Source organism: Verticillium dahliae, genomic scaffold, assembly GCF_000150675.1.
Source record: "Verticillium dahliae VdLs.17 supercont1.11 genomic scaffold, whole genome shotgun sequence".
Lineage (NCBI taxonomy): Eukaryota > Fungi > Ascomycota > Sordariomycetes > Glomerellales > Plectosphaerellaceae > Verticillium > Verticillium dahliae.
The window spans coordinates 92,955-114,785 of NW_009276930.1; the positions used below are offsets into that span (position 1 = coordinate 92,955).

The window sequence follows — 21,831 nt, forward strand, 5'->3', positions numbered from 1 at the left end:
ATCGCCAACGTCATGATTACCCCAGGTACGGGGCACGTCGCTGCACCCGAACACTGTGGATGGACCACCACCCTGGGCTGGACATGTACTACGGCAGATAATTGACTTTGACGTTCAAAAGTTGCTTACAGAATTCGGCTGTCATGATTCAGAGCATCACACATCAAATCACAGCCGGCATACGGTCGGATCGTAAATCCGTATCATTGCGGTATCAATCCTGCCTGGAGTGCAGGAGACCGACCAGCCCTCTGCCGGCCGGCGTGCGCATCCCTCGCCGCATCATGCAGTTCCTTTTGCCCTATTGAACACCAAAGCGCAATGAACCAACCCCCCGTGCCATTCCGTGTGCCGAGCGTTGGGTCGAAATGATTTCCGGACCGAAGAGAGACGCAGAAGTTTTTTTACGTGTGGAAGAGGAGAAAAAAAGTGATTTGAGTTGCTTATTTCTTCTTCTCGCTCTGGCCAGCCTCCTTCAGGACCTTCTTGACGATCTTCTGCTCCTCGATCAGGAAGGCGCGGACGACGCGGTCCCTGACGCAGTTACCGCATCGCGAGCCACCGTAGGCGCGCTGGACGGTCTTCTGGGGCTTGGAGATCTGGGAGTACTCGCGGGGGCGGAGGGCGGGGATCTATCGTGGGTGGTTAGCGGAAGGCTCTTTGTCCAATCCTTCTGTCCTCCGCGAAGATAACCGTGTTGTCGACGAGCAGGCGAGGGATTGACCGATGATGGAGTAAGATGCGTTCGCGTTCGTCGAGGCTTATTATGCAGCCGGCGTCCCAGTCGTGTCCATCTTCCTCCCCATCCCATCCATCAATCGGGTCCCTCGGTGCGTGGTCGTCCTCGTCCTCGTCCCTCCCCTCGTACTGGAATCGTGGGATGAACTTACGCCAGGCAGCTTGGTGCCGCAGTCGCCGCACTTGGGGGCAGTGCCGCGCTTCTTGACGTGCAAGACACGGTGGGCGCCACCGGGGGTCTTGATGATTCGAGTCCGGTTGGACCGAGTGTTGTAGCTGCAAATTCCGCGTCAGTCGCCTGTCATTCTTCCTCTCCTCTTGTACAAAGCGTTCGAGCGACGTCGAGGGCGCGAGCATCGTCGAGTGAATGCTCATAGTCCCATGGGAGAGACTCACGGGTTGCGACGGCGATAGGTAACACGCTGGCCCGCCATTTTGTCTGCTGTTGTCGTTAGGGGTTGGTTGAAGGTTCGCAAGATCGGTCGAAGGCGGGACAATTTTCGAGGGTATGTGGAAAATTCGTGTGGGAAGGACAAGCCCGCTTAGGATGCCAATCAGAGAGGGCTGGTGGGGCTTACTGATCTGGTGTGCCTCGACTTTTGTTTGCCCGGAGATCAGCCGATGCAGCAGCCAGCCCCTCGTCGTGGCGGACCCACTGGCACAAGCAAACCCACTATTCGTCGAGAGTCAACCACTCTTAGTCTTCGTGCTTGCTCCAGCATTTTGGTTCTATCTTTTTGTTGCTATAGCTAAAATAATCACTCTATCACGCTGCGTGGTACGGTCCCTGAGGACAAATCAGGGTTCGGGAAGTTCTGGTACAGCCTTGTGCTTCCAAGGGTTGTGATGCATGATAAGCTCTTTCTACACGACTCCTGTCGCCCAAGAACCAAGGCGTGACCGATTAAATAGCATAGTAACGCAGGCTGAAGACAAACGAGGCCTGTGAATTCAAAGGTACATGGTATCTAATGATGCTGTGTCCACCACACCTGAACTCCCCCATGATATATCCCATAAAAGGCCGAATACTGGCCACCCAACCTTCCATGCGCCTATCCGACAAATGATCCGGGCACTTGTCCGCCGGAAGCCCCCGGAGTCTCAAGAACAAAAAAACAAGCAGAAACACGCCTTCAAGACGAGCCAGGAGGCGTCATCCAGTCTGGGTCCTGTTTCCCGTTCCAGGGCTTGATCCCATTTGGTTCCTCTTTTCGCCTCTGGGCCGCATGGTCAAGTATCCTCGTCGTTTTGGCATCTTTTCGCATTTCGGTAAAATCTTGGACCTCACGATGGCCGGCCGTGACGGCGTTGGAGAACGAAGTGAAGAGGGCCTCGGCTACGAAGGGTCAGTATATGCGATGCTGAGAAAACCTGAAGGTGTGGAGGGACATACGACTCTGCTGCTTCTCTTTTAGTGGCTCCAGCATTCGAGGGATGGTTGTCCTGAGCTCCCGGAGCTACTTCACGTCAGCAACGTGTCCTGCCGCCATGGCAATGGATCGCCCCATACCTTGATGTGCAAGAGCTTGAGGTGCTCGAGAGAGTCTTGCAGCTCCTTCTCATCCCATTCTCCCTGTTTGGGGCTACCACCCGGCTTGTCGCCCGCAGCCGGTGGGTTGGCCATGGTGTGGTTGTACAGCTTCGAATTGTCCAAGATGTGAATGTAGGGCGCGGAGCAGGTCCAGCTGAAGAAGAGCTACCGTCACTTGCGAGCTCTGGTATCTCGTGGTGGCGGCTTTGTTGCTTTGTTCGCAAACTGTGCACGAAACGACCAGTCGGGCAAAAGGTGGATTGGATATGTGATGTGCCCACGATGAACCAATAGCCGACGCGAACCTGTATCCGTCACGAAGAACCTAAGCAGCAGTTGCTGTGATTAAGTTTGTTCAAGGGATCAGCGCTGCAACCAAGGGTCACTCGATGATTGCTATGGGGTGGACACTGGTGGCCCTCGGTTCCGGTTCGTACGCTCGTCTCGTTCAGTCGTTTGGGGTCTGAAGACGCAAGAGCCCGTGCCAGCTGGCTCACAGAGGAGCAAGAAAGGCAAACCAGGCAGGTGGAGGGGAGCTCGAGTCGACAAGAGGTTTGGCCTGTGAGGAATCGTTCGTGGTGGTCACCCTTGGGGGGGGATTGGACCAACGAAAGTCAACCCGAAACACCCTTCTCCAAGAGACGCTTACCCAGACAAAGCGCAAATCGGCTTCATCCCCCAGGTTGGAGTAGTGGGGGCGGGCGGGCGTATTCAAGGGTGATGGGTTAATGCCTGGGATTTGGCGGGCGACTGCAGATCACGTGCATCATGGTGCGCTTCAAAAGACATGGCCCGAGCGCCATCAGCCACAGTACTGTTCCTGGATTCACCCACCTGGTTGCTTCTCTTTCACTTAACCTGCACCAACTGTCAAAGCCAATATCAGGTGCCAACAGGCAACAACATACCTTGACGACTTTGAGGATACTCCTCGCATTTTTCATCGACAATCACTGCGTCCCGTCCAGACAAGAAGCAAACAGGACGTGGCTTATCAGAACCGACATACAAGGTACGTACACGGAGCCAAGTCTCTAGCGGCCAGCTGCTGCCAGGATCGTGCCGTGGCGTCAGTGCCCGCGGTAGTGTCGGTGGCCGGATCAACTGACAATCTAGTTCAGGCCGTGCGGATTGGAAAACTCCGACTCCAACATCGTCCCTCCTACCACTGTCCACTATCCACTGTCCACTCACTGCCCACTGTCTTCACGAGCGACCCGAGTCCAAGGTAAGGCGCATGCCCGCGTCGTCCTGATGTGCACGCGTCGCTAACTGTACCTTTGCAGCAAGGTATTTGACTGCAGCTGCCCTCGGCCTTTTGTCCGACCTTGTCTCGTCCTTTGACAACCCAATACCCGTCTCCCCCGAACAACCCCCTCAATACCGCCAAAGTGGATTCCTCCGTCGTCGCGATGCCGAACTCGCCGCCGCCGGCCCTGCTGCCGCCGCCCGAGGGCATCTTTCGCAGCTTCGACGACCTCCTCTCGTCGGTCCAGCGCGTGGCCAAGGACCAAGGCTACGGCGTCGTCAAGTTGCGCGCTTCCAATTACCGCGACGGCAAGCCCACCCGCTACGACCTCGTCTGCGACCGCGGCGGCGTCAAGTACAACAGCACCGCCAAGAAGCGCAACCCCTCGACGCGCAAGGTCGACTGCCCCTGGCGCGCCAAGGCCGTCTGCGAGGTCCAGCTCGGCAACCAGTGGCGGTTCGCTGTCCAGGAGTCGCGACACAACCATGAGCCCCGCGTCGCGACGGCCCTGCCCGGCCAGGAGAACACGCCCCTCGCGCAGAGCATGCGCAGCTTCACCAACAAGATTGATCGCCTGTCGCACGATATGACCGGTAGCTTCATGCGTATCGAACAGGCTCTCGACAACATGAACAAGCGCCTCGAGAACCTCGAGAACCGCATCGGCTCCTACGAGCCCCGCTTCCAAAACATGGAGGGCCGCCTGCAGAACATTGAGGCTCGCAGCGGCGGCATGGACCTTCCCGACATGAACGACGTCGATGCACGACTGCTTCAGGGCGGTGTCATGTAGGACGACGGCCGCGGTGGTTATGTTGATGCATCGGATGACCAGGCCGACCGCGACCTGGCCATGGTGCTCCGCCCCTCGGGCTATGAGCAGCCACCCCTCTAGTCTGGCGCATGATCAACGATGGAGGCAGCGTCTATGCTGCTCTTCCGTGTCGGTCTCTGCTGCGACTCGGCTCTCAGCCGCTTAGCAGAACCCTGGCCACCAGCACCAGTCGATATCGACACACGCGTTGAAAGTTTCTTTTCTTGCGCGGCTGAAAGACGCCATGAGGTCGCCTGTTCAGTCGCGATATGTGGATTGGAGAGGATGGCCGAGTGAGCGCTCGCACAGGCGGGCGGGCGGGACGGATGGACGACGGGTTCTCCTTTGCTTTGCGGGTTTTTTTTCTAACTTCTTTCCTTGGCTCAAGGCGTCAAACACGAGCTGTGACCAGCGGGTCAGGACGGCGTTCCGGATGCTATTCCCCTTCCTGCGGTGGTTTTACGGGGAACGAGGGTACGTTTGTCTGTATATTGATTGATGCGCAGACCATTTTGGTCTGCAGGAATGGCAGTCGAGGCCCTATCTGGTTCTGGTAGGAACTCCATGGACCTATCCATTTTAGGTAGCACAGCCATTGACTGCATGTCTGTTCACGATGCCGCGCCCACGACATGACATGTCTCGTTTTATGCCCCCTCCCAAACTTGGAGCAAGCACTCGTCGTCGGACTCGAGGCACGTCGCAGGGTGCGCCTCTGGCCATCGTCAATCATCATGGGATGCCCAGAATCGGGCGCCCACCCGACTTACACGACACAGTACTGAGAATCCACGCCTCGCACGTCCGCCATCGCACACTGTGACAAACAAACATCGCCCAGACGCCTCCATCCGCGCCTGCAGCTCTCTTCCTTGTCGGAGGTCTCGGGGGTCCATGTCGGCGCGCCCCCCACCCTCCGCGGGTGGACTCGACTCGGCCCCCACCACCCTTGTCTCCCGCCGCTTGCCTCGCCTCTCCCCAGCGTCTGGACTCGAGACCTGGCGATGCGTGTGATGTCCAACGATCGCCACCACCCACCGGGTTGCGGCATCGTGCCCTACGGCCTGGGCCTAATCGACCTGCCGTGCGACCACGTTTGTGGAAGAGAGCCATTGTTCGCCTGTGCAGGATCGATTGAGCACAATCGCTTTGTTTGCATCGCGGATGGCGCAGCTCATCAATGGAGTAGATAGGGCCTCGGATCAAATCACCCTCCACGACAAGAAAGGCGGAAAAGAGGAAAGGGCATCAGCGGCATGTGTCAGAACTCATGTTTGCCGTCCCTTGCTTGATTTCCGCTTGTCGAGCCTCCGATGCGCCTGTGCGGTTGGCCCCCGTAGCAATCATTCGGAGCACCCGCTTTCTTAGCCCCCAAGCCGCACCTGAGGTCAGCCTCAGTCGATGAAGAGGCTCCCAGTCTTCGAGTCACAAACACCACCACTGGAAACCGGCAGTTCAATTTTTGGTATTGATGCACTGGTTCCTCAGAACCCGGTATACATGTACGCACACGGCCGCTTGTCCTAGGCAGTGTGCCATCCTCTCCCCAAAGCCAATCGCATCGGCGACATTTTGATTCCTTTCCCTGATCGTAAAAAGCCGGCAGCCTCGTCGGCAAGCGACATGAATAGAACGCCCCCTTTCCGCACCTTGTTTTGGAACGCCTGACGAAGTCCAGCCCGTCGCTCACATTGAAAACCCATAGCAATAAGATGAAGAAAAAGAGAAAACAAGAATAAAGGAGTTCTGCCCCAGAGACAAAGGGGCAGGAAGGGGACACACAGGCTGAAGCGACAATCACCAAACCCACTCGGCACCCTGCCCGGTGCCCATGCCGCGCATCTGCTGCCCCTTGCCCGTCCTGCCCTCGCCTGTCCTCGCGCGCTCGGCCAAGATGGGTCTCAGCTCTTCAATGACGTCCTCGTCGAAGACGATGCCGTCGGACGCTCTCGACGACGAGCTCGAGCTGGAGCTGTAGGACATCTTGCCCGTGTCGTGCTTTGGGCGCTGGTGGGAGGGGTGTTGGTGCGTGGAGAGCTGCGAGGAGGAGGATTCCTGCGGCGTGTTGTGGAACGAGCGGTGGGATGCGGGGATCGTCGCTGTCGCGGGGAGGCGTGGGGAGGATTTGGGCGAGGTCAGGGTGCGGATGGCCTTCATTGTGTTTGGCTGATACTGAGAAGAGCTTCAATGTGTGTTGTAGTGGTTGAAAGAGTGGCCTTCCGAGAATAAAAAGAATAAAATTGAAATCTCCCGAGAAATGGGAGACGGGCGCAAGTTAACTGTGAGATGAAGAATGGCTTGGTGGTTGCGTTTCGTAGTGGTGTGTCAATGTATTGACATGTGAAGTCGTGGGGTGTGGTGGTTTGATACGTGAATGTCTGCTTCTTCATGCACGCTTCTTCTGCTGCTGTTGCTGCTGCTGTGGCTTCAATGACAAGAGGAATGCCGGCCCTCGCGGATTTTGTATTGGCAGACTGTCTTCTGAGGATCGATCGGAAACTTTACGTGATTTACAAAAAATAGGGCAAAACATGTATTCATAGAAAGAAAGGAAGCACTGACAGAGTCCCATCAAGATGAAGCCGTTTGAGCATCGGCCCAAGATTCCGAGGTTGAGTCACCGCCAAAGATCTCCCACACCTGACTCACTCTCCCGCCCGCCACACACGCCATGGCAGCAGATCAGCCCACGGGCACATGATAATAGTCCCCCCGCCGCGGCCGCGGCGCATAGCCATGAAGAAAGTGATGCATCACTATACCAGGCAACGCTGCAGAATACAAAGCACGCGTCATGTCTCTGATGTCTCGACAGCGGGCCTCCTACAACCTGGTTTCGCATTGGAACGTCCGATCCAGAATGCCAGATCGAAAAGGCTAAAATTGGCTGCTACGCGCGCACGTACGTAGGTACTCGCATACGTCAGGCTCTAAAACAACCCGACCCAGAAAATGCTTTGAAAATGAAACGCCAAAAGTGCCTTGTCATGATTCGCTCGCTGGGAGGCTTCTGGCTATTTATCTCAATGTTTAGATCGCCGCCAACTCGCGCATATGCTGTTCCATCCAATGCTGTGGCACCTCGCCCGCCGCGGCCGCCGCCTCTGCGGGCCTACCCGAAACGGCATCCATGGCCGCGAGGTCGTTCCTGTTCACCTTGCCGAGCTTGGACTTGAGCTCTTCGGTAATGGGTGCGACGTCGAGGTCGAGCCAGTCACGCAGGAACTTGCCAACGTCCGTGTTCTCGACGTTCCCGCGGATTTTTTCCGTGTCGCGCCCGCCCGAGCTGTAAATGTTGACATCGACGGCCGTATGTCCGTGCGTGCTCCAGCCCACGTGCGCACGCAGGCTGATGATGGCGGCGAAGGTGGTGATGGCGGCAAGAGGCGCCTCAACGAGAGCGTCGAGCTCTTCAGGGTGCACGTCTGTGATGCCGAGACCGCCGTAGATGAGCGTCTCGTTGACCCAGCTCCTCAGCTTTCCCTTGTGCTCGCCCGGGTTCTCGGCAACGTGCTTGGCAAGCTGCAGGGACAGGAACTCGGACGAAGCATTCGCCTTGGCAAGGGCGCGGGGGAACCAGTTGTAGACAGGAAGGTGTCCAGGCTCCTCTGTAGAGTTGTCAGTCACGAGTCGCGGCATGCAGCATCAAACAGCAAGACAAGAGCACATACGTAGAGCAGTGCCGAGACCACCCGTCTCGTGATCGCTCGTGGCCACCAGAATTGTTTCCGTTTCACTCTTCTCGATAAAGTCAAGCACAGCCTGGAAGGCAGCATCGTACTGCAGAACTTCGTGGACCTGAGCCGCGGGATCGTTAATGTGTCCGGCGTGGTCAATCCTGCTGCCTTCAATCATGAGGAAGAAGCCGTGGTCGCTGTGCTCCGTCTCTTTCTCCAGCGCGCGGAGCGCAGTGTGGGTCATCTCGGTCAGGCTGGGGTAAATGTGGTCGAGGTTGCGGCGGTCAATCTCAAAGGGAACGTTGTAGTGGGCAAACAAGCCAAGGGCCGGCAGCTGAACGTTCTCGCCAAGCTTGAGGGCGTCGAATCCCGCTCGGTCGCTCGCGTATGTCCAGTTGTACTGTTCTTGTGCAATCTTGACGACATCGGTTTCGTCCAGGCGACAGCTGTCGGCGGTGCCGTTGGGCAGGAAATGGCAGCGGCCACCGCCGAGCATCAGGTCGACAACGCGTCCAAGGGGCCCATCGCCAACCTCCTGCAGGGCAATGTCATCATTCATGGCACGGGTCAGAACATGGCTGGCGAAGCAGGCAGGCGTGGCGTCGGTGATGTCGGTGGTCACAACCAGCCCTGTCGCATAGCCGGCCCTCTTGGCAGCCTCGAGAACGGTGCCGCAGGGCTCGTACTCGGGCGTGATGGAGATGGCGCCGTTGTAGCTCTTCTTGCCGCACGAAAAGGCCGTGGCGCCAGCGGCGCTGTCGGTAACAAGCGAGTTGGAGGAGCGCGTGCGGCTGGTGCCCCAGAAGTGCTTGTCGAGCGTCAGAGTGTCATCCTCGGGAAGACCCTCGACGTGCTGGCGGAAGCTTCGCGTCAGGGACAAGGAAGCAGGGCCCATGCCGTCGGAGACCATGAAGATGAGGTTTCGCTTCTCTGGCGTCGGACCAGTTCCATGTCCCGTCTGGCGGTTATGCTGGCTCCACACCGCAAGGACGATCACGGCAGCGGTCGCTAACAGGGCCCAGACGAAGAGGAGAACCTCACGCAGTCGGTTCGATCCGCCTGACGAAGGGGAGTGGCCGTTATCGGAGTTGGACTCGGAGTCATCGTTGATGTTCTCACGACGTTCCGTGTCGTCGAGGAGGGGGGTTCGGTCGTTTGCTGCTGCTTGAGCGGCCTAGAAATGGGTGTGTCAGTTCCGCAGACATCAACAGGAGGGATTTTGCTGCCATACCATCTTGTGTTGCGCAGTGCAATCCAGATCCAGATGCACAGCTTGACGATGGGTGTAGGAGGAAGCAACAAGTCCTGGTGAAGCTTCCGAAGCTAAAGCCTCCAGATAAGGGTCACGCAGTGCTACATAGTACCTCCGCCAGCGTCAGCAGGTCCCTGGAATGGGGGCGCCTGGGGCTGTTTGGGAGGGTTCATTGGCACGAGCTTGCCCTGGCTTGCGGCAGTGTGACACGCCAACGACGTCACCCCCCAGGGTACGTGCCTGGCCCTCACCTTATCAGAGCACAGGCTCAGCGGGGGTGCAGACTTGGGGGTTCTACAGGGGTCTGCGTCTGTTCTGGTAGGTAGGGTACCTAGGTACTTGAGGTAGGGACCCAGGCAAGCCAGGTATATGTAAGGTACCTCAAGTTCCTTGCTTCCTTGATGCCAATTGACCCTTGGAGCAGGTCAGCTGGGTCATCTTTGAGTATATGTAGTCCGCAACATCGGCTCGTGATGGTGGCATGGCTCAATCAAATCACGTGCGACAGGGATGCTAAGACTATTGTTGCCGTCGTGCAGCAAGCAATCCAATTTGAGCGAATCTGAACATACTATGTAGGTGACATTGATTCAGAGCATTTGTCACAATGTCACCTTGGCACTCACCGATCCCAGTTCCTCGTCTGCCGGCCAGAACCTCCTCACAATGGTCTGATCCCAACCACGGATCTTCCTGTCTGTCATGTAGACAGGAAGATTAATCACTTTACCCCTCTTACACCTCGCATGGCAGTCTTGGGGCGAGCATGCGCCACCTCTGCAAGCGGAAGTCACGGCGGAGAAAATGCCGAGAAGCCAGCGTCGTATCAAGTTAGAGCTCGGCAGCTGTGAACTGCCAAGAATTGCATCTCTGCGATCAAGCCTTGGAAATCCACTGACGGACGAGGTTATATACTCTCTGAGCCACCACCACAGCGGGATCCCTCACCATGCTAACAAGGCTGCCTGGTGACGCACTTGCGAATAAGGCTAGGCTGGCTTGTGCTTGCCCATGATTCGCCCCTTGGCCGGCAACGTGTCACAGCTAGATGCCGATGTTGCGTTGCACCATCTCGAGCAATACCCGAATGCGTTTAGATTTGGCTGCTGGCTCACTATCCCAGTCTTTACATTATCAAATAAGGGCGGGGGCCCAACCCAAGAGTAGTTTAAGGTTCACGACCTTGTCTTTGACCGCGCGGTACCCCAATCGAGCACAACGCAAAGCTGCGGAACGGCCTCGGAAACTCCAAGCTACAGCATAATCCTCGGCATCGCTCAAATTGACCTGGCTGGAGCAAACACTACCAAGGGTCACACTCGGTGCAATGTGGCTTCTCGGGGATATTGCTGTGAGAGCCAACGGGAAGCTCGAGGGAGCTCTATAAAACAGAGACGTCCATGAGGGCGCTTGATCTTCTGAAGATCTGAAGCTTTCTCTCATGCAGCTTCTCGGAATTCGTCTGATTATCGAGTCATACTTTCCCCTTCTATGATATCCATCATGGTTGCTCCAAGCTGTGGTCTGCTTATCTTGGCAGCAACTACCAATGTCTTTGCTTACGATAATCTGTTCGCTTTTGACAGTGTACCCGAAATTGAGAACAGGACCCTCGAAGAGATACACAAAGCTGCCCTTTCCGAAGGTGGAATCGTCACCTGCTGGCATGGAGGCGATGAGCCAAACCAGCAAGGCTTTTTAAAGCGATTATTTGAAGAACGATTCCCCGGCATGACGCTCAACATTACCGTCGATCTATCAAAGTACCACGACGGCCGACTTGACGAGCAGCCCGCCAACAGCAACGTTCATGTCGACAGCGTTATCCTCCAGACACTCCATGACTTTCCCCGCTGGGAAAACCAAGGCGCGCTCCTCAACTACGCTCCACTCGGCTTCGATGCGATTGACGGCGCGTACAAGAACGCCGCGACGGCGGCTTACTACGGTGTCTACCACCTTGCCTGGCAGTTGTTCTGGAGCCCCCCCAAGCTGCCCAACATTACAATCAGAGAATTCGACGACTTTCTGAGGCCCGAACTGAAGAACAAGATTGTGCTGACCTATCCGAATGACGACGACGCTGTCTTGTTTGCCTTTGACCTCATGTAAGTCGCACACCTGCCCTGGTAACATGCTCTCCATGCCAATAAAAGAATCGTGGGGTCTGACATTGAAACCACAGCCTACAAAGGCACGGCATCGAGTGGCTGGATGCCCTTCTCGCCCAGAACCCCCGCTGGGTCCGCGGCACCGGGACCGCCGTCACCCTGATCCTGACCCCGAATCGCACCGAGGCGGCAACCTTCACGAGCTTCACTGGCTTCGCCCCCATTCCAGGCTCCAACTACTCGTTTCCCACCCAGACCCAGTTTGTCACGTGGCCGCAGACCGCCGCCATCCTCAAGGACGCGCCCCACCCCGAGGGTGCCAAGCTACTGCACTCCTTTGTGCTGTCGCCCGAGTTCCAGCAGATGAGGGGCTGGCCTGTTCGCCATGATGTGCCGGTGGCGGACAACTTCTCGCAGCTGCCGCTGAAGGATATCCCGTCGACAAACCCTGCGGCTTTTGGTCGATTCATGGCGGACCGCGGGAGGGTTGAGAGGCTGCGCTTCTTCCTTGAGGATCGTATCGGATCTGCTCAGGGTCTGAGTCCGCTTGTTGACGACTTCTGAACTTGATGAACCTCCTTGGTTGGTGGGAGACTTTCGAAGGTCGCTTAGGTACCAGGTTTGCACTTTAGGTAAGGTTAAGACCAATACAGCTAAATGGTTTCGCATTGAATACATATTCTGCTATCTACACTCATTGCTGCGTTTGTTCGAATCCTCAGTGTCTGATATCCATCAGCAGAACCATTAAACGACCCCAACCCCTGCTGCCGATCATATAGCCATGTGAGACCATTCCCCACGAAAAGGATAGATTGATTCTCTGTTGATCCTCACAGACGTAAAGCCATTTGTTCACGCATCTCACCAAGGTAGGTAGTTAAGAATTATGCTGCAAGTTAGTATCATCCGGCCGGTGGCACGGAAGCATAGACTTCAGCGTTGTCATGGGTTGATACATGCTCAGATTGACTCGACGCCCTCAGTTCATGTAACTCCAAGTATCAGTATCTTTCAAAGTTCTTTCAGAGAAAAGGCCAGCTTATGCTAAGCAGGACATGATCGGGCTATAGCTCTGACATAATAACAACGTATGACATGATTGATAGAACGGAGTTCCTCGGTAGAGTAATGCCCTTGAATCATGTGTCGCAGTTGATAGGGTAGTTGATATAGTCTTTGGTCGTCGGAGCTCTTCGGGCATCTTACAGAGTGTTGGGGCCGTTCTTATCCCCGTCATCACGGCAAAAATATTTCTATTAACGCAGAAAGAACCGACCTAAACCCTACGGCCTGGCCTCATTATGCTGAACAGACCCCGAGATTCTGAGTTCAAAGATATGCCAAGCACGGTTGCTGGCACCGAGGTGGGTTATGGCGCATGTTGGAACACGCCATTCAGCACTTCGCTTAGAAAGGCCGCGCCGTGGTGTTTTGCATATGCCAATCCGCGAGTTCAAGTACAGAGAAATAGCCACGGAAAGATTTGGTAGCTGACGACGCTCTTTGCCGAGTTCCGGCCTGGGCTGGCGTGAAAGCGGAGCTCCGTGTCCCGCAACTCCGGCTCGGTCCATGACTTCTGCATATAGAAGTTTATCAGATTCAACTTGTCGAAAAGTCTAATCAGATTGATCTTCTTACTCTTTGTCAGTTCTCTCACACTCTAGCCACTACTCTCCCAGAGAATGGAGGAAGCGAAGAGTATGCCAAATGCCAGTGTCACGACGGTGCCCCCGAGTCAGGGGCTTGAGCGTGGACCTGAACAGGCTAAGCGCCCCTCTGGTCAGCCCTTTCACTGCACAATCCAGCCCTAGAGCGGCGCTGACCTTCCCCAGATGAAAGCAGTGCTCCCAGTGAAGACGTGCTGTTCACTGCTGGCATTGGCCTCGAGAAGGATGACCCAACACTTCCTTGCCTGACCATTCGCATGTGGGTCATTGGGATCGTCTTTTGCCTTCTCGGGAGCGGTCTGAATACTCTGTACACTTTCCGTTTCCCCTCGATTTCACTCTCACAATCGGCAATTCAATTTTTTGGCGTTCCCTGTAGGAAAAGCCTGGGAGTTTTTTATCCCAGACTGGGGTATCACTGTTTTCGGGCACCACATATCCCTCAATCCTGGACCTTTCAATTACAAGGTATTTCAGGATTCAGGTACTTATGGGCAGTATTGCTAATGGATTAAAGGAAAAAATTCTCATTTATATCCTTGCAAATCTCAGCTTCCTCACTCGATTGAGCGCAGATGTCCTCACTGAGCAGCGTGTCTTCTATGGCCTCAAAGCAGGATGGGGCTTCGAGCTGACCATGACGCTTGCCACCATTCTTTTCGGCTTCAGTCTAGCCGGCATATTTCGTTCGCTCGTCGTGGAGCCAGCCAGCCTTGTGTGGCCCGGAGTTCTTGGTAATACTGCCCTGAACCATACCCTCCATTCCAGAAAGAACACACTGGACCTAGAGTTCGTCGCCGCTATCTACGACTAGATATCAACACTGACATGATGGTATTCAAAGCACCAAGTTCAAGATGTCTCGCTACCAATTTTTCATGATTGTCTTTTGCGGATCTTTTTGCAGGTATTGGTTTCCAGACTTCATCTTTCCAGCTCTGGGCTACTTCACTTTGATCTGTTGGGCTGCACCGAACAACGCTGTAGTTAACCAGATTTCTGGCATGAAGAGTGGACTAGGTATCTTGCCTGTCACCTTTGACTGTAAGCCCTACCCCTCAATACTTCAGCGGAACTGTTATTGAGTGTGTCGCAGGGAGTCAGATTGCCTACATTGGATCTCCTCTGGTTGTGCCTACCTGGGCGATTCTCAATGTCCTGGCATCGCTCATCTTCTGGATCTATGCCGTTTCGCCTGCAATATACTACAGCAACACGTGGTCTTCTGCCTACCTCCCCATCCAAAGTGACTCTGTGTACGACAACACCGGCGCTGTATACAATGTCTCTCGCGTTATCGACAAGAATCTCGGCTTTAGTTTCAACAGTACCAAGTTTGATGAGTATTCATAGTTCGGTCAAGCCGCCAGCTCCTGCGTCGAAGTGCATTGAACTAACCCCTTTCCAGATCTACCTGCCTGTCACGTACGCGCTCAACACGTTCGGACTCTCGTTTGCTACAATATCGTCACTGTTAATTTGGCTGTATTTGGAGCGACGCCACAGCATCATCGCCATATTCCAGGCGTCTTCATTGTCCTCATTATTTAAGCGCGGTCCGATACCGAGCTGGAACCTCCAGCCGGCTTATAAGACTGTTCCCGCATGGTGGTATGTAGTGTCGATGCTGCTATCTCTTGGTCTGGGTCTGTCCTCCTGCGAGTACTATCCCGTACAGTTAAGGTGGCATGGGGTCTTGCTTGCCCTGGTAATATGCGCGGTCTTCTTCGTCGCAGTAAGTTCACTTCAGAAAACTGAAAGGGTCCCCTGAGATCGCGCTGACATGCCAAGCTTGCTCTGGTATATGCCACAGCCAATGTCAAAATCCAAATTGATATTTTCTGTCGTATAGTTGCCGGCTATGTCTACGAAGGAAAAGTGCTCGCTAACATATGGTTCTTCAATGTGGGATACATATCGGGCATCAAGGGCCTCGCCTTCGCTCAGGACCTCAAGCTCGGGCTCTACTGCAACATTCCGCCACGCAAGCTCTTCCTAGTGCAAGCTGTCGGCATCGTCATGGGCACTCTCGGCCAGGTCTCAACATTGAACTGGGCTCTGGAGCAAATCCCTCATATTTGCACCGATGCAGCCCCCAACGGCTTCACGTGTCCGTTTTCACGCACCCACTTCAACACAAGTATGGTCTGGGGAGCCCTCGGTCCGCGTCGATTCTTCGCACCAGGGGCCCACTACAGGCAGTTGCTATGGATGTTTCTACTGGGTGCCCTGCTGCCTATTGCTGTGTGGGCATTGAAGAAGTATCTATTTCCTCACACGCGCTGGCTACGGAAGATTCATGTCCCAGTGTTTCTGGGGGGACTGAATTATATCCCGCCAGCTTCAGGCACCAATTATGGAAGCTGGGCCATCGTCGGACTGGTATTTGGGCTTTGGCTCAAGAGGAGAGAGAGAGACTGGTGGAGGCGATACAACTTCGTGCTGAGCTCGGCACTGGACTGCTCAGTCGCCATCGCAGGAGTGATAATCTTCTTCGCCGTCTTTTACACTGGTGCAGCAAATAACTTTGCGTAGTGGGGAACAGACGTGTACAAGGTACTTTTACATCGACCATTCCAAAGAGCAGATCTTACTTTGCTAATGCACTCCAGGACACTTGCGACTGGAAAGGGTGCAGATACAAGACGATACACAAGGGTAGTACATTTGGAACATGAATGCGCATACCACCGTTTTCAAGCACATACGACCATACCTACTGGAGAACTCGGGATCCCGTCCGCTCTCCCATAGATAAGCCAGTAAGGGTCGGACTAGTAGTTGGGTGGGTGACCACCAGCGAATCCCTGATGTTGTATGTTTTTGATTTTTGACCTGTTGACATTTTTTGTAATGAATGTGTCTGAAACTTTTGTCGCTACTCATGGTGGTGACGGTCGTTACCAATGAACGAATCGTAGTGGTTCGGGCGTTTGGAATGCAGATCTTGCGTGCTGGACGCTGCTTCCATGTGGCTGGTGTGCGTTTCGCCCTGTCACCCAAAACCCAACCACTGATATCTGTGTTCTGAAGGTCTGGACAACTTTCTTTTGATCACCCTTGATTGGTATAAGCGTTTTCCTTCTCCGTCACTGCCGACTGTCTCAAAACAGAGTGAGCAATTTGCACAGTCCGGCTCATAGCTGTTGCGCTCACTGCGTAGCCGGACATGATTACAATAGGAGGTGGCTGCACGCTGATCAACAGTGCGGACGGGTATTACAGGGCCTGGTTTTTTTGGCTGGCTAGCTCATTCAGGCGAAGGTCACTGATGGCTGACGTGCCGTGTTACTTGTGTCTGCCCAGACACAAACCCACTAGTACCATCACCAGCCATATGCTGGTGAAAATGAGAACTCAGGGCATGCAGCACGAATAATATCTCGCATGTTGACAACATTTCCGGAAGATGCAAGAGGTTGTCTCCATTTTCAATTTTTTTCACACTGCTTGCCCACACTAAGAGTCCTACCACTGCCCTCTAGCTGCAACATACGTGCTTTCTTTGCATCAACTTCAGGGCCCCCTGTGATGCACTGTAGCTGAGCGAGGCCTACTGATGCCAGGGATCATATCTGTCGGCTCATATACGGTACGTGGAAGACTGCCACACCCGTTTGGCTTTCAATTTGTTATTTTCACTTCTCCATATCACCCAGATTCCACTCTGCACTGTCAAAAATGACGCTGAAACCGCCGGCATTAATTTTACAGGAAACCTTAGGCACTGTCCTCTCCTACAAGAGCACCAAAGCCCTCGATCAGACACCACTGTTTGGCGTGGCCCTTGGTGTCATCCTCACGAGCAACTTCCTCCAACTTGACTTCCTCTAGTCCGGTGACACCCAAAAGTCTCATATAGACTGGAAGAATGTTGATCAGGCGAATTCTCCTCCTACCAGCTGCTTGCTTCTTGTCGTCCTCAGTCTCGCTGAGGCCCTCGGTCAAGGGAGCAACAACCTTGACCCAATGATGAGAAGCAATGCGACACCTTTCTTCGAGCGTCATCATATCAAGCTCATCGTCACAAGGAACATCTGAGAGGTGATTCAGAGTCTCTTCATCCAGAAAGATGAAGAATTTGCTGCGCAGGTTTGGATGATTATCGCGCGCCATAGCTCCAGACTCGCGATAGAATATGCGTGCCTGTTCGACATCACCTCCATCGAGCACGGTCTGGTCTTCGATTAAGGTGTTGTGAAACCGGTATTTGAACTCTTCGCTTAGGATCTGGTCCGTCTTCAGAAATCTTGGCGGACCTCGCAGCCGGACCTCGCGGGCGGCTTCTTGCCAGTGAGTCTCGAGAGTCTGCTGGTCCACTTCTGTTTCGCGAACCAACCTTCGTCGGGCTGCAGGCACATTCTCACCAGGAGAATCCAGGTGTGGCGCTTCTTCGTCATGGTCAACCGAGACGAGTGTCAGCCGGCGAATGGCCGCAACGGCACGTTTGAAGCGCGCATCATCGCCCTCTCTATACGTGGCACGCACGATGGTCGAGCCCCAGCAGTTTTGTGGCTTGCAGTCTGCACAGTAGACGAGACTGTCGTTGATTGTTGCAAAATATTGCCGAATCCTTCGGCCTGGCTTCAAAGGGCCTGTCTTCTCCCCATGCGGCTGCAGTAGATGGCGAAAGACAGCAAAGGACGACTCGGGAGCAGGCGGTCTGGCCAGGTCGGCCTCCGCCCTTTTCCTGGCGCGGTTCTCTCTCCAGATGCGAAGATCCTCAAGAAATGCTGGCGTGTCAGGCCTGTATGGCTGTTGTGGTACGGTTTTCCTCTCCTTGTAGCCGTAAAGCTCGGTGAGCCAGTCATGAATCATAGGCGGCGTCTCGCATGATATGCCCGAGATGAAGCACCAAGCCTTCGTCTCGTCCTGAGGGTTCGCATACCGGGTGCAGTCGGCTCCTTCATTGAGAATTTCGTCGAACGAGTAGTCCCCCGAAGCAAGATAAAGCGATAGGAGGCAGAGGAGACGGATGCGCCTCTGTCGGTTCCTACGTCCCTGGCTGTCCTCGACTTCCAGGAACGCCTCCCTGTCTTCATCACCGCTCTCATCGTCATCGTTTTCCGGAGCCATCGGCTCCACGATCTTGACCCAGTGATTCCATGCGATGCGGCAGCGCTCATCGATGGTCATCCTAGCCAGTGCCTGATCGTCAGGAGCGCTGGCTAGGTGGTCAATTGCCTCATCGTCAAGGTACATGAAGAAAGCCGAGCGGGCGCCCGACTCGCGCTCCTCCCAGCCATTGGCCTGAAAGTACTCCTCGGCCTTTTCAGGCTCTGCATGATCGAGCAGGTCCTTATCCTGGATGACCGTGGTATGGAACCGGTACTTGAATTCCTCGCTCACAACCTTGTCCGTTGTGAGTGTCTCTGTCGGGTCAAACTGCCGGGCTTGCACGTCGTTAAGAAGCTGCAACCAATTCATCTCGTTGGGTCTGTCAGCCAACACGCGGCCTTCATCGAGCCCCTCCACAGGCTCTGCCGCGAGTTTCGCCCGCTTGACGCCAGGCGAAGCCTCTTCGCCTCGAGGTAGGGACTCGTCATAGTCGACAGTGACAAGAGCCAGGCGGCGGATCGCGGCCACGGCGCGCTCGAATTTCTCGTCGTCTTCGTACGAGGCACGCACGACCGTCGAGCCCCAGCAGTTCTGCGGCGCGCATCCAGAGCAGCGACAAGCGCGTTCGTCCAGGGTGCGACAGACGCTGTAGATTTGACGGCGGGGGTTTCCGGGGCCGGGGCCACTCCAGTGAGCAGCGGGCGCGTGGTGCAAGACGCGAAAAGATGAGCCGTATTTGAGGGGCAAGCGGGACCGTAGCGCACCACGCAACGGCTGCCCATACAAGTCGCGCGGTATGTCGACCGGCTCTCTGGAGTTGTCGAATTCGGTGGTATACATATCGTGGCGGGCTGCTTCTCTCTCAGTCATGATTTCGTCGGCAACAAGCCTGAGCAATGCCTGTGCGATGGTGCTATGTTCGGGTTTGAGGAAACGTTGCAGATAACGAGCGGCTGCCAGCCCTCGCGCTACGTCGGTTCAAAAACAAGACCAGAGTCAAGGGCATGGATTGGTCACCTTGCTGATTATGTCAAGCGAGCTTGGCGGAATTGCTTGCCTCTTGCGAGGAGCAAAGCTGCGGGTGAGTTGAATTGATGTTCATCCGCTGCGGTAAACTCTCTATACACGGATTGCCAGCCAGGAACACCAGCATGATATCTGGTACTAGGCAAGTGCTTGGTGTGCTACAGTGTATGTGGCCGATTTTCGTTTCGTGGGTAAGTGTTACATTAGCGATATCCTCCTGTGCAGGTTGAACAGGACTATAATCGGTGATGGTGGCCTAAGACTGGCATGTCTGGGCAACTAACTACCTGTTCACACAACTATGAACGTAAAACAAGTGCGCCTGAGTTACAGAATGGCTTGGATGGATACCATATCAACGTATATTTCCTTCTTGGGCTCTTCCTGCGCTGGAGGTTTAGTGGCCTCCGCCCAAGAGCAAAGCGATCAGTCGGAGATTGATCATAGTTCTTCAGCCACCGGGAACGTTTGGCTTGACTGTCCCTCTGACAGCGGGCGTTTTCCAAATGTAACAGCGACAGACCCGCTGCGTGCCAGGACATGTTCGTTCTTATCAACGGCTTCGGCAAAGATCCTGTAGCCTTCCTCTGAAGAGGGCCTCTTCACTTTGATATGCGTCTCGAATCCGTGACGATTGGAGTCTCCCAAGAAGCGCTTACGCGCAACGTCTGCCCTGAGCTCCTCTGCATAGAACCGCCAAAGTGTAGTCTCGGTGTCGCCATTCCAGGAAACATAGATATCCACGTCGTCGGAAGCCTCGCTTCCCAGGGCTACGACTGCTGGTTCTTCGATAGGCCTCCCGGTCCAAGGAAGCTTAAAACCACGGTAGCTTTGCACGCTGTGGCCTCCAGGTTCTGAATCGAGATACGCATGAAACAGAACGGTACCATTAGCAGCAAACTCCGTGACAGCACCTGCCTGCCCCCAGTTGACGAAAACGTTGCTGTTGGGCAAGACTTGCGTGTTGCCCTGCGTCTGAGCCGAAAGCTGGTCTGGTGCCGGATACGTAGCTGCTGCCTTGACAGTCCCATCTGTGTGGTTAAGCTGCAGGATGCGGCCCCGTGAGAAGGGGTTGATCTTGATTGTCGGTGAGTGAGCCGAGTTGTCGAAGAGGGATAGATATTCAATTGCCCCATCAGAGGATCGGTTCAAGAATCTGGCGTCATGCTGATAGGCGAAGCGAGCGGCAGGGGCAATCTCAAAAGACGAGCCGCCATGTAGGCCGCCAAGCTGCCAGATGACTTTGCCTGTAGCACCGCTGACCTTGAAAAGAGCTGCATAGTTGCGTGCTGAGATAAGGTAGTTTCCTTCGTCGTCCTTGTCGACACTGTTTAGGTGGAAGTAGTCCCAGGCGTCGGATGAACTGCGGCCACTCCCGATAGCCCTGTCCAGGTGGTCTACGGGAAAGGCGCTGTCTTGATTCGATGTCAGCGGAAGAGACTGAGTTTATTGGGAGACTCATGACACAAACACTTGGGGTCCACATGGTCTAGGGCTTCCCATTCGAAGAGCACCTGACCTGTCTCAATATCCAGCTCTGTGTTCTTCCAGTCAGCATATCATCATAGTCGCCCGAAGTGACAAGAGCATGCCTTGGAATCCTGAAGACACGATCCAGTCTTGGCCCTCCTTCCCACCCCAGCGAGAAAGATCGAAAGGTTTGGTGAAAGGCACCTCCACTAAAGCAGATTTGCCATTGATGACACGAAATTCGTGTCCAGAAATCAGCTGAGGTGATCTGGACTGCACTGATTTGACGGTCTCATACTTTTCGTTCAGAATGAGGTGATGGCCATGCATGATGCCAAGCTGGGCCGACATTTGCCCTTCGAACGCGCGAAGCACCTGGGACCCGTCCACAGTGTCGGGACGAAAGTTCGCGGCCCAGCCGGCAATGTGTCCAAGGCCTGACCACACGAGCTCTCCGTCGTCGCGATAAATGTACGGTGCCGGTTGAATGGGGCCATGACTGGTCGGCGTGAAGCCTGGATATGGCGCAACAAAGATGAGACCCTTCTCGACAAGGGCAGGGTCTGCTGAGACGGTGATATTGAGACGAGGTGGGGTGAGGTCTGGCCGTGATCGAAACTGCCAATCCGCAGACACACTAGGCGCCAGGGCAGCTGTCACAACAAGGAAATCTTGGACTCTCATGGTCGCTTTACGTTATGCCGATAATGAGATACTGAGGAAAGCAGCATCCATTCGTTGAGCCTAAGACCTCATCCTACCTTAGATAGGTACCTTATGCAGTACTGTCAGCTTTATAATAACTCCGTCGGTGGATGGCGTCGAGATAAGATGCAATCACGCCATAAATGGAGATTCCGCGCAGAGGTCTTAGCCGCCGCCACGGGTACAGCTTGAATCACATCAACCCCTTGAGCCATAGCACTTAGGTGAATTGCCTCTAATAGGAATCAAAAAGTTGAAAATCAAAAACATACAACATCAGGGATTCGCTGGTGGTCACCCACCCAACTACTAGTCAGACCCTTACTGGCTTATCTATGGGAGAGCGGACGGGATCCCGAGTTCTCCAGTAGGTATGGTCGTATGTGAGAACTTGAGGGTATCCTGGCGTACATGTTCGCTGGGTTGTTGTGAAGAATCTGAGGTTTAGTGAGGCTCCAGCTGAAAGGAATGAAGCCGATTGCACCCCGCCATATGTGCTTACATAGCTCTTCCGACCCCGCCAAAGT

General features: G+C 54.7%; 9 protein-coding genes and 2 non-coding genes across 11 annotated transcripts; 4 read left to right on the plus strand and 7 right to left on the minus strand.

Moving 5' to 3' along the window:
- Nucleotides 1–443: 443 nt before the first annotated feature.
- On the minus strand, nt 444–1,172 carry VDAG_05663 (60S ribosomal protein L34-B; the record flags this gene model as incomplete). The annotated part of the gene is made up of 4 exons (XM_009655060.1): nt 444–632; nt 725–798; nt 869–1,014; nt 1,135–1,172. 4 exons carry the CDS (start codon nt 1,170–1,172, stop codon nt 444–446), a joined length of 447 nt encoding a protein of 148 aa, XP_009653355.1.
- Nucleotides 1,173–1,656: 484 nt separating this feature from the next.
- VDAG_05664 (uncharacterized protein) lies at nt 1,657–2,945 on the minus strand. The gene is made up of 3 exons (XM_009655061.1): nt 2,252–2,945; nt 2,135–2,198; nt 1,657–2,077 (listed from the first exon to the last, which is right to left on the minus strand). Exons 1-3 carry the CDS (start codon nt 2,363–2,365, stop codon nt 1,875–1,877), a joined length of 381 nt encoding a protein of 126 aa, XP_009653356.1. The 5' UTR covers nt 2,366–2,945; the 3' UTR covers nt 1,657–1,874.
- A 739-nt stretch (nt 2,946–3,684) lies between these two features.
- On the plus strand, nt 3,685–4,314 carry VDAG_05665 (uncharacterized protein; the record flags this gene model as incomplete). The annotated part of the gene is made up of 1 exon (XM_009655062.1): nt 3,685–4,314. The coding sequence occupies one exon, from the start codon at nt 3,685–3,687 to the stop codon at nt 4,312–4,314; it is 630 nt and encodes a 209-aa protein (XP_009653357.1).
- Nucleotides 4,315–5,786: 1,472 nt separating this feature from the next.
- Nucleotides 5,787–6,894, minus strand: VDAG_05666 (uncharacterized protein). The gene has a single exon (XM_009655063.1). It carries the CDS (start codon nt 6,490–6,492, stop codon nt 6,133–6,135), a length of 360 nt encoding a protein of 119 aa, XP_009653358.1. The 5' UTR covers nt 6,493–6,894; the 3' UTR covers nt 5,787–6,132.
- Nucleotides 6,895–7,365: 471 nt separating this feature from the next.
- On the minus strand, nt 7,366–9,246 carry VDAG_05667 (repressible alkaline phosphatase; the record flags this gene model as incomplete). The annotated part of the gene is made up of 3 exons (XM_009655064.1): nt 7,366–7,943; nt 8,007–9,186; nt 9,244–9,246. 3 exons carry the CDS (start codon nt 9,244–9,246, stop codon nt 7,366–7,368), a joined length of 1,761 nt encoding a protein of 586 aa, XP_009653359.1.
- Nucleotides 9,247–10,767: 1,521 nt separating this feature from the next.
- Nucleotides 10,768–11,939, plus strand: VDAG_05668 (ABC transporter; the record flags this gene model as incomplete). Its single annotated transcript, XM_009655065.1, has 2 exons — nt 10,768–11,372; nt 11,450–11,939. The coding sequence occupies 2 exons, from the start codon at nt 10,768–10,770 to the stop codon at nt 11,937–11,939; spliced, it is 1,095 nt and encodes a 364-aa protein (XP_009653360.1).
- Nucleotides 11,940–12,960: 1,021 nt separating this feature from the next.
- Nucleotides 12,961–15,707, plus strand: VDAG_05669 (sexual differentiation process protein isp4). The gene is made up of 10 exons (XM_009655066.1): nt 12,961–13,157; nt 13,211–13,342; nt 13,425–13,513; nt 13,563–13,834; nt 13,890–14,089; nt 14,142–14,320; nt 14,454–14,656; nt 14,729–14,780; nt 14,837–15,185; nt 15,387–15,707. The coding sequence occupies exons 1-10, from the start codon at nt 13,061–13,063 to the stop codon at nt 15,578–15,580; spliced, it is 1,767 nt and encodes a 588-aa protein (XP_009653361.1). The 5' UTR covers nt 12,961–13,060; the 3' UTR covers nt 15,581–15,707.
- A 44-nt stretch (nt 15,708–15,751) lies between these two features.
- On the plus strand, nt 15,752–15,867 carry VDAG_20021. The gene has a single exon (XR_692067.1). It is a non-coding gene; the product is annotated as a 5S ribosomal RNA (ribosomal RNA).
- Nucleotides 15,868–16,765: 898 nt separating this feature from the next.
- On the minus strand, nt 16,766–19,009 carry VDAG_05670 (uncharacterized protein; the record flags this gene model as incomplete). Its single annotated transcript, XM_009655067.1, has 1 exon — nt 16,766–19,009. The coding sequence occupies exon 1, from the start codon at nt 18,971–18,973 to the stop codon at nt 16,766–16,768; it is 2,208 nt and encodes a 735-aa protein (XP_009653362.1). The 5' UTR covers nt 18,974–19,009.
- A 561-nt stretch (nt 19,010–19,570) lies between these two features.
- VDAG_05671 (uncharacterized protein) lies at nt 19,571–21,283 on the minus strand (the record flags this gene model as incomplete). Its single annotated transcript, XM_009655068.1, has 3 exons — nt 19,571–20,544; nt 20,601–20,666; nt 20,767–21,283. The coding sequence occupies 3 exons, from the start codon at nt 21,281–21,283 to the stop codon at nt 19,571–19,573; spliced, it is 1,557 nt and encodes a 518-aa protein (XP_009653363.1).
- Nucleotides 21,284–21,569: 286 nt separating this feature from the next.
- On the minus strand, nt 21,570–21,685 carry VDAG_20022. Its single transcript, XR_692068.1, has one exon. It is a non-coding gene; the product is annotated as a 5S ribosomal RNA (ribosomal RNA).
- Between the last annotated feature and the right edge of the window lie 146 nt (nt 21,686–21,831).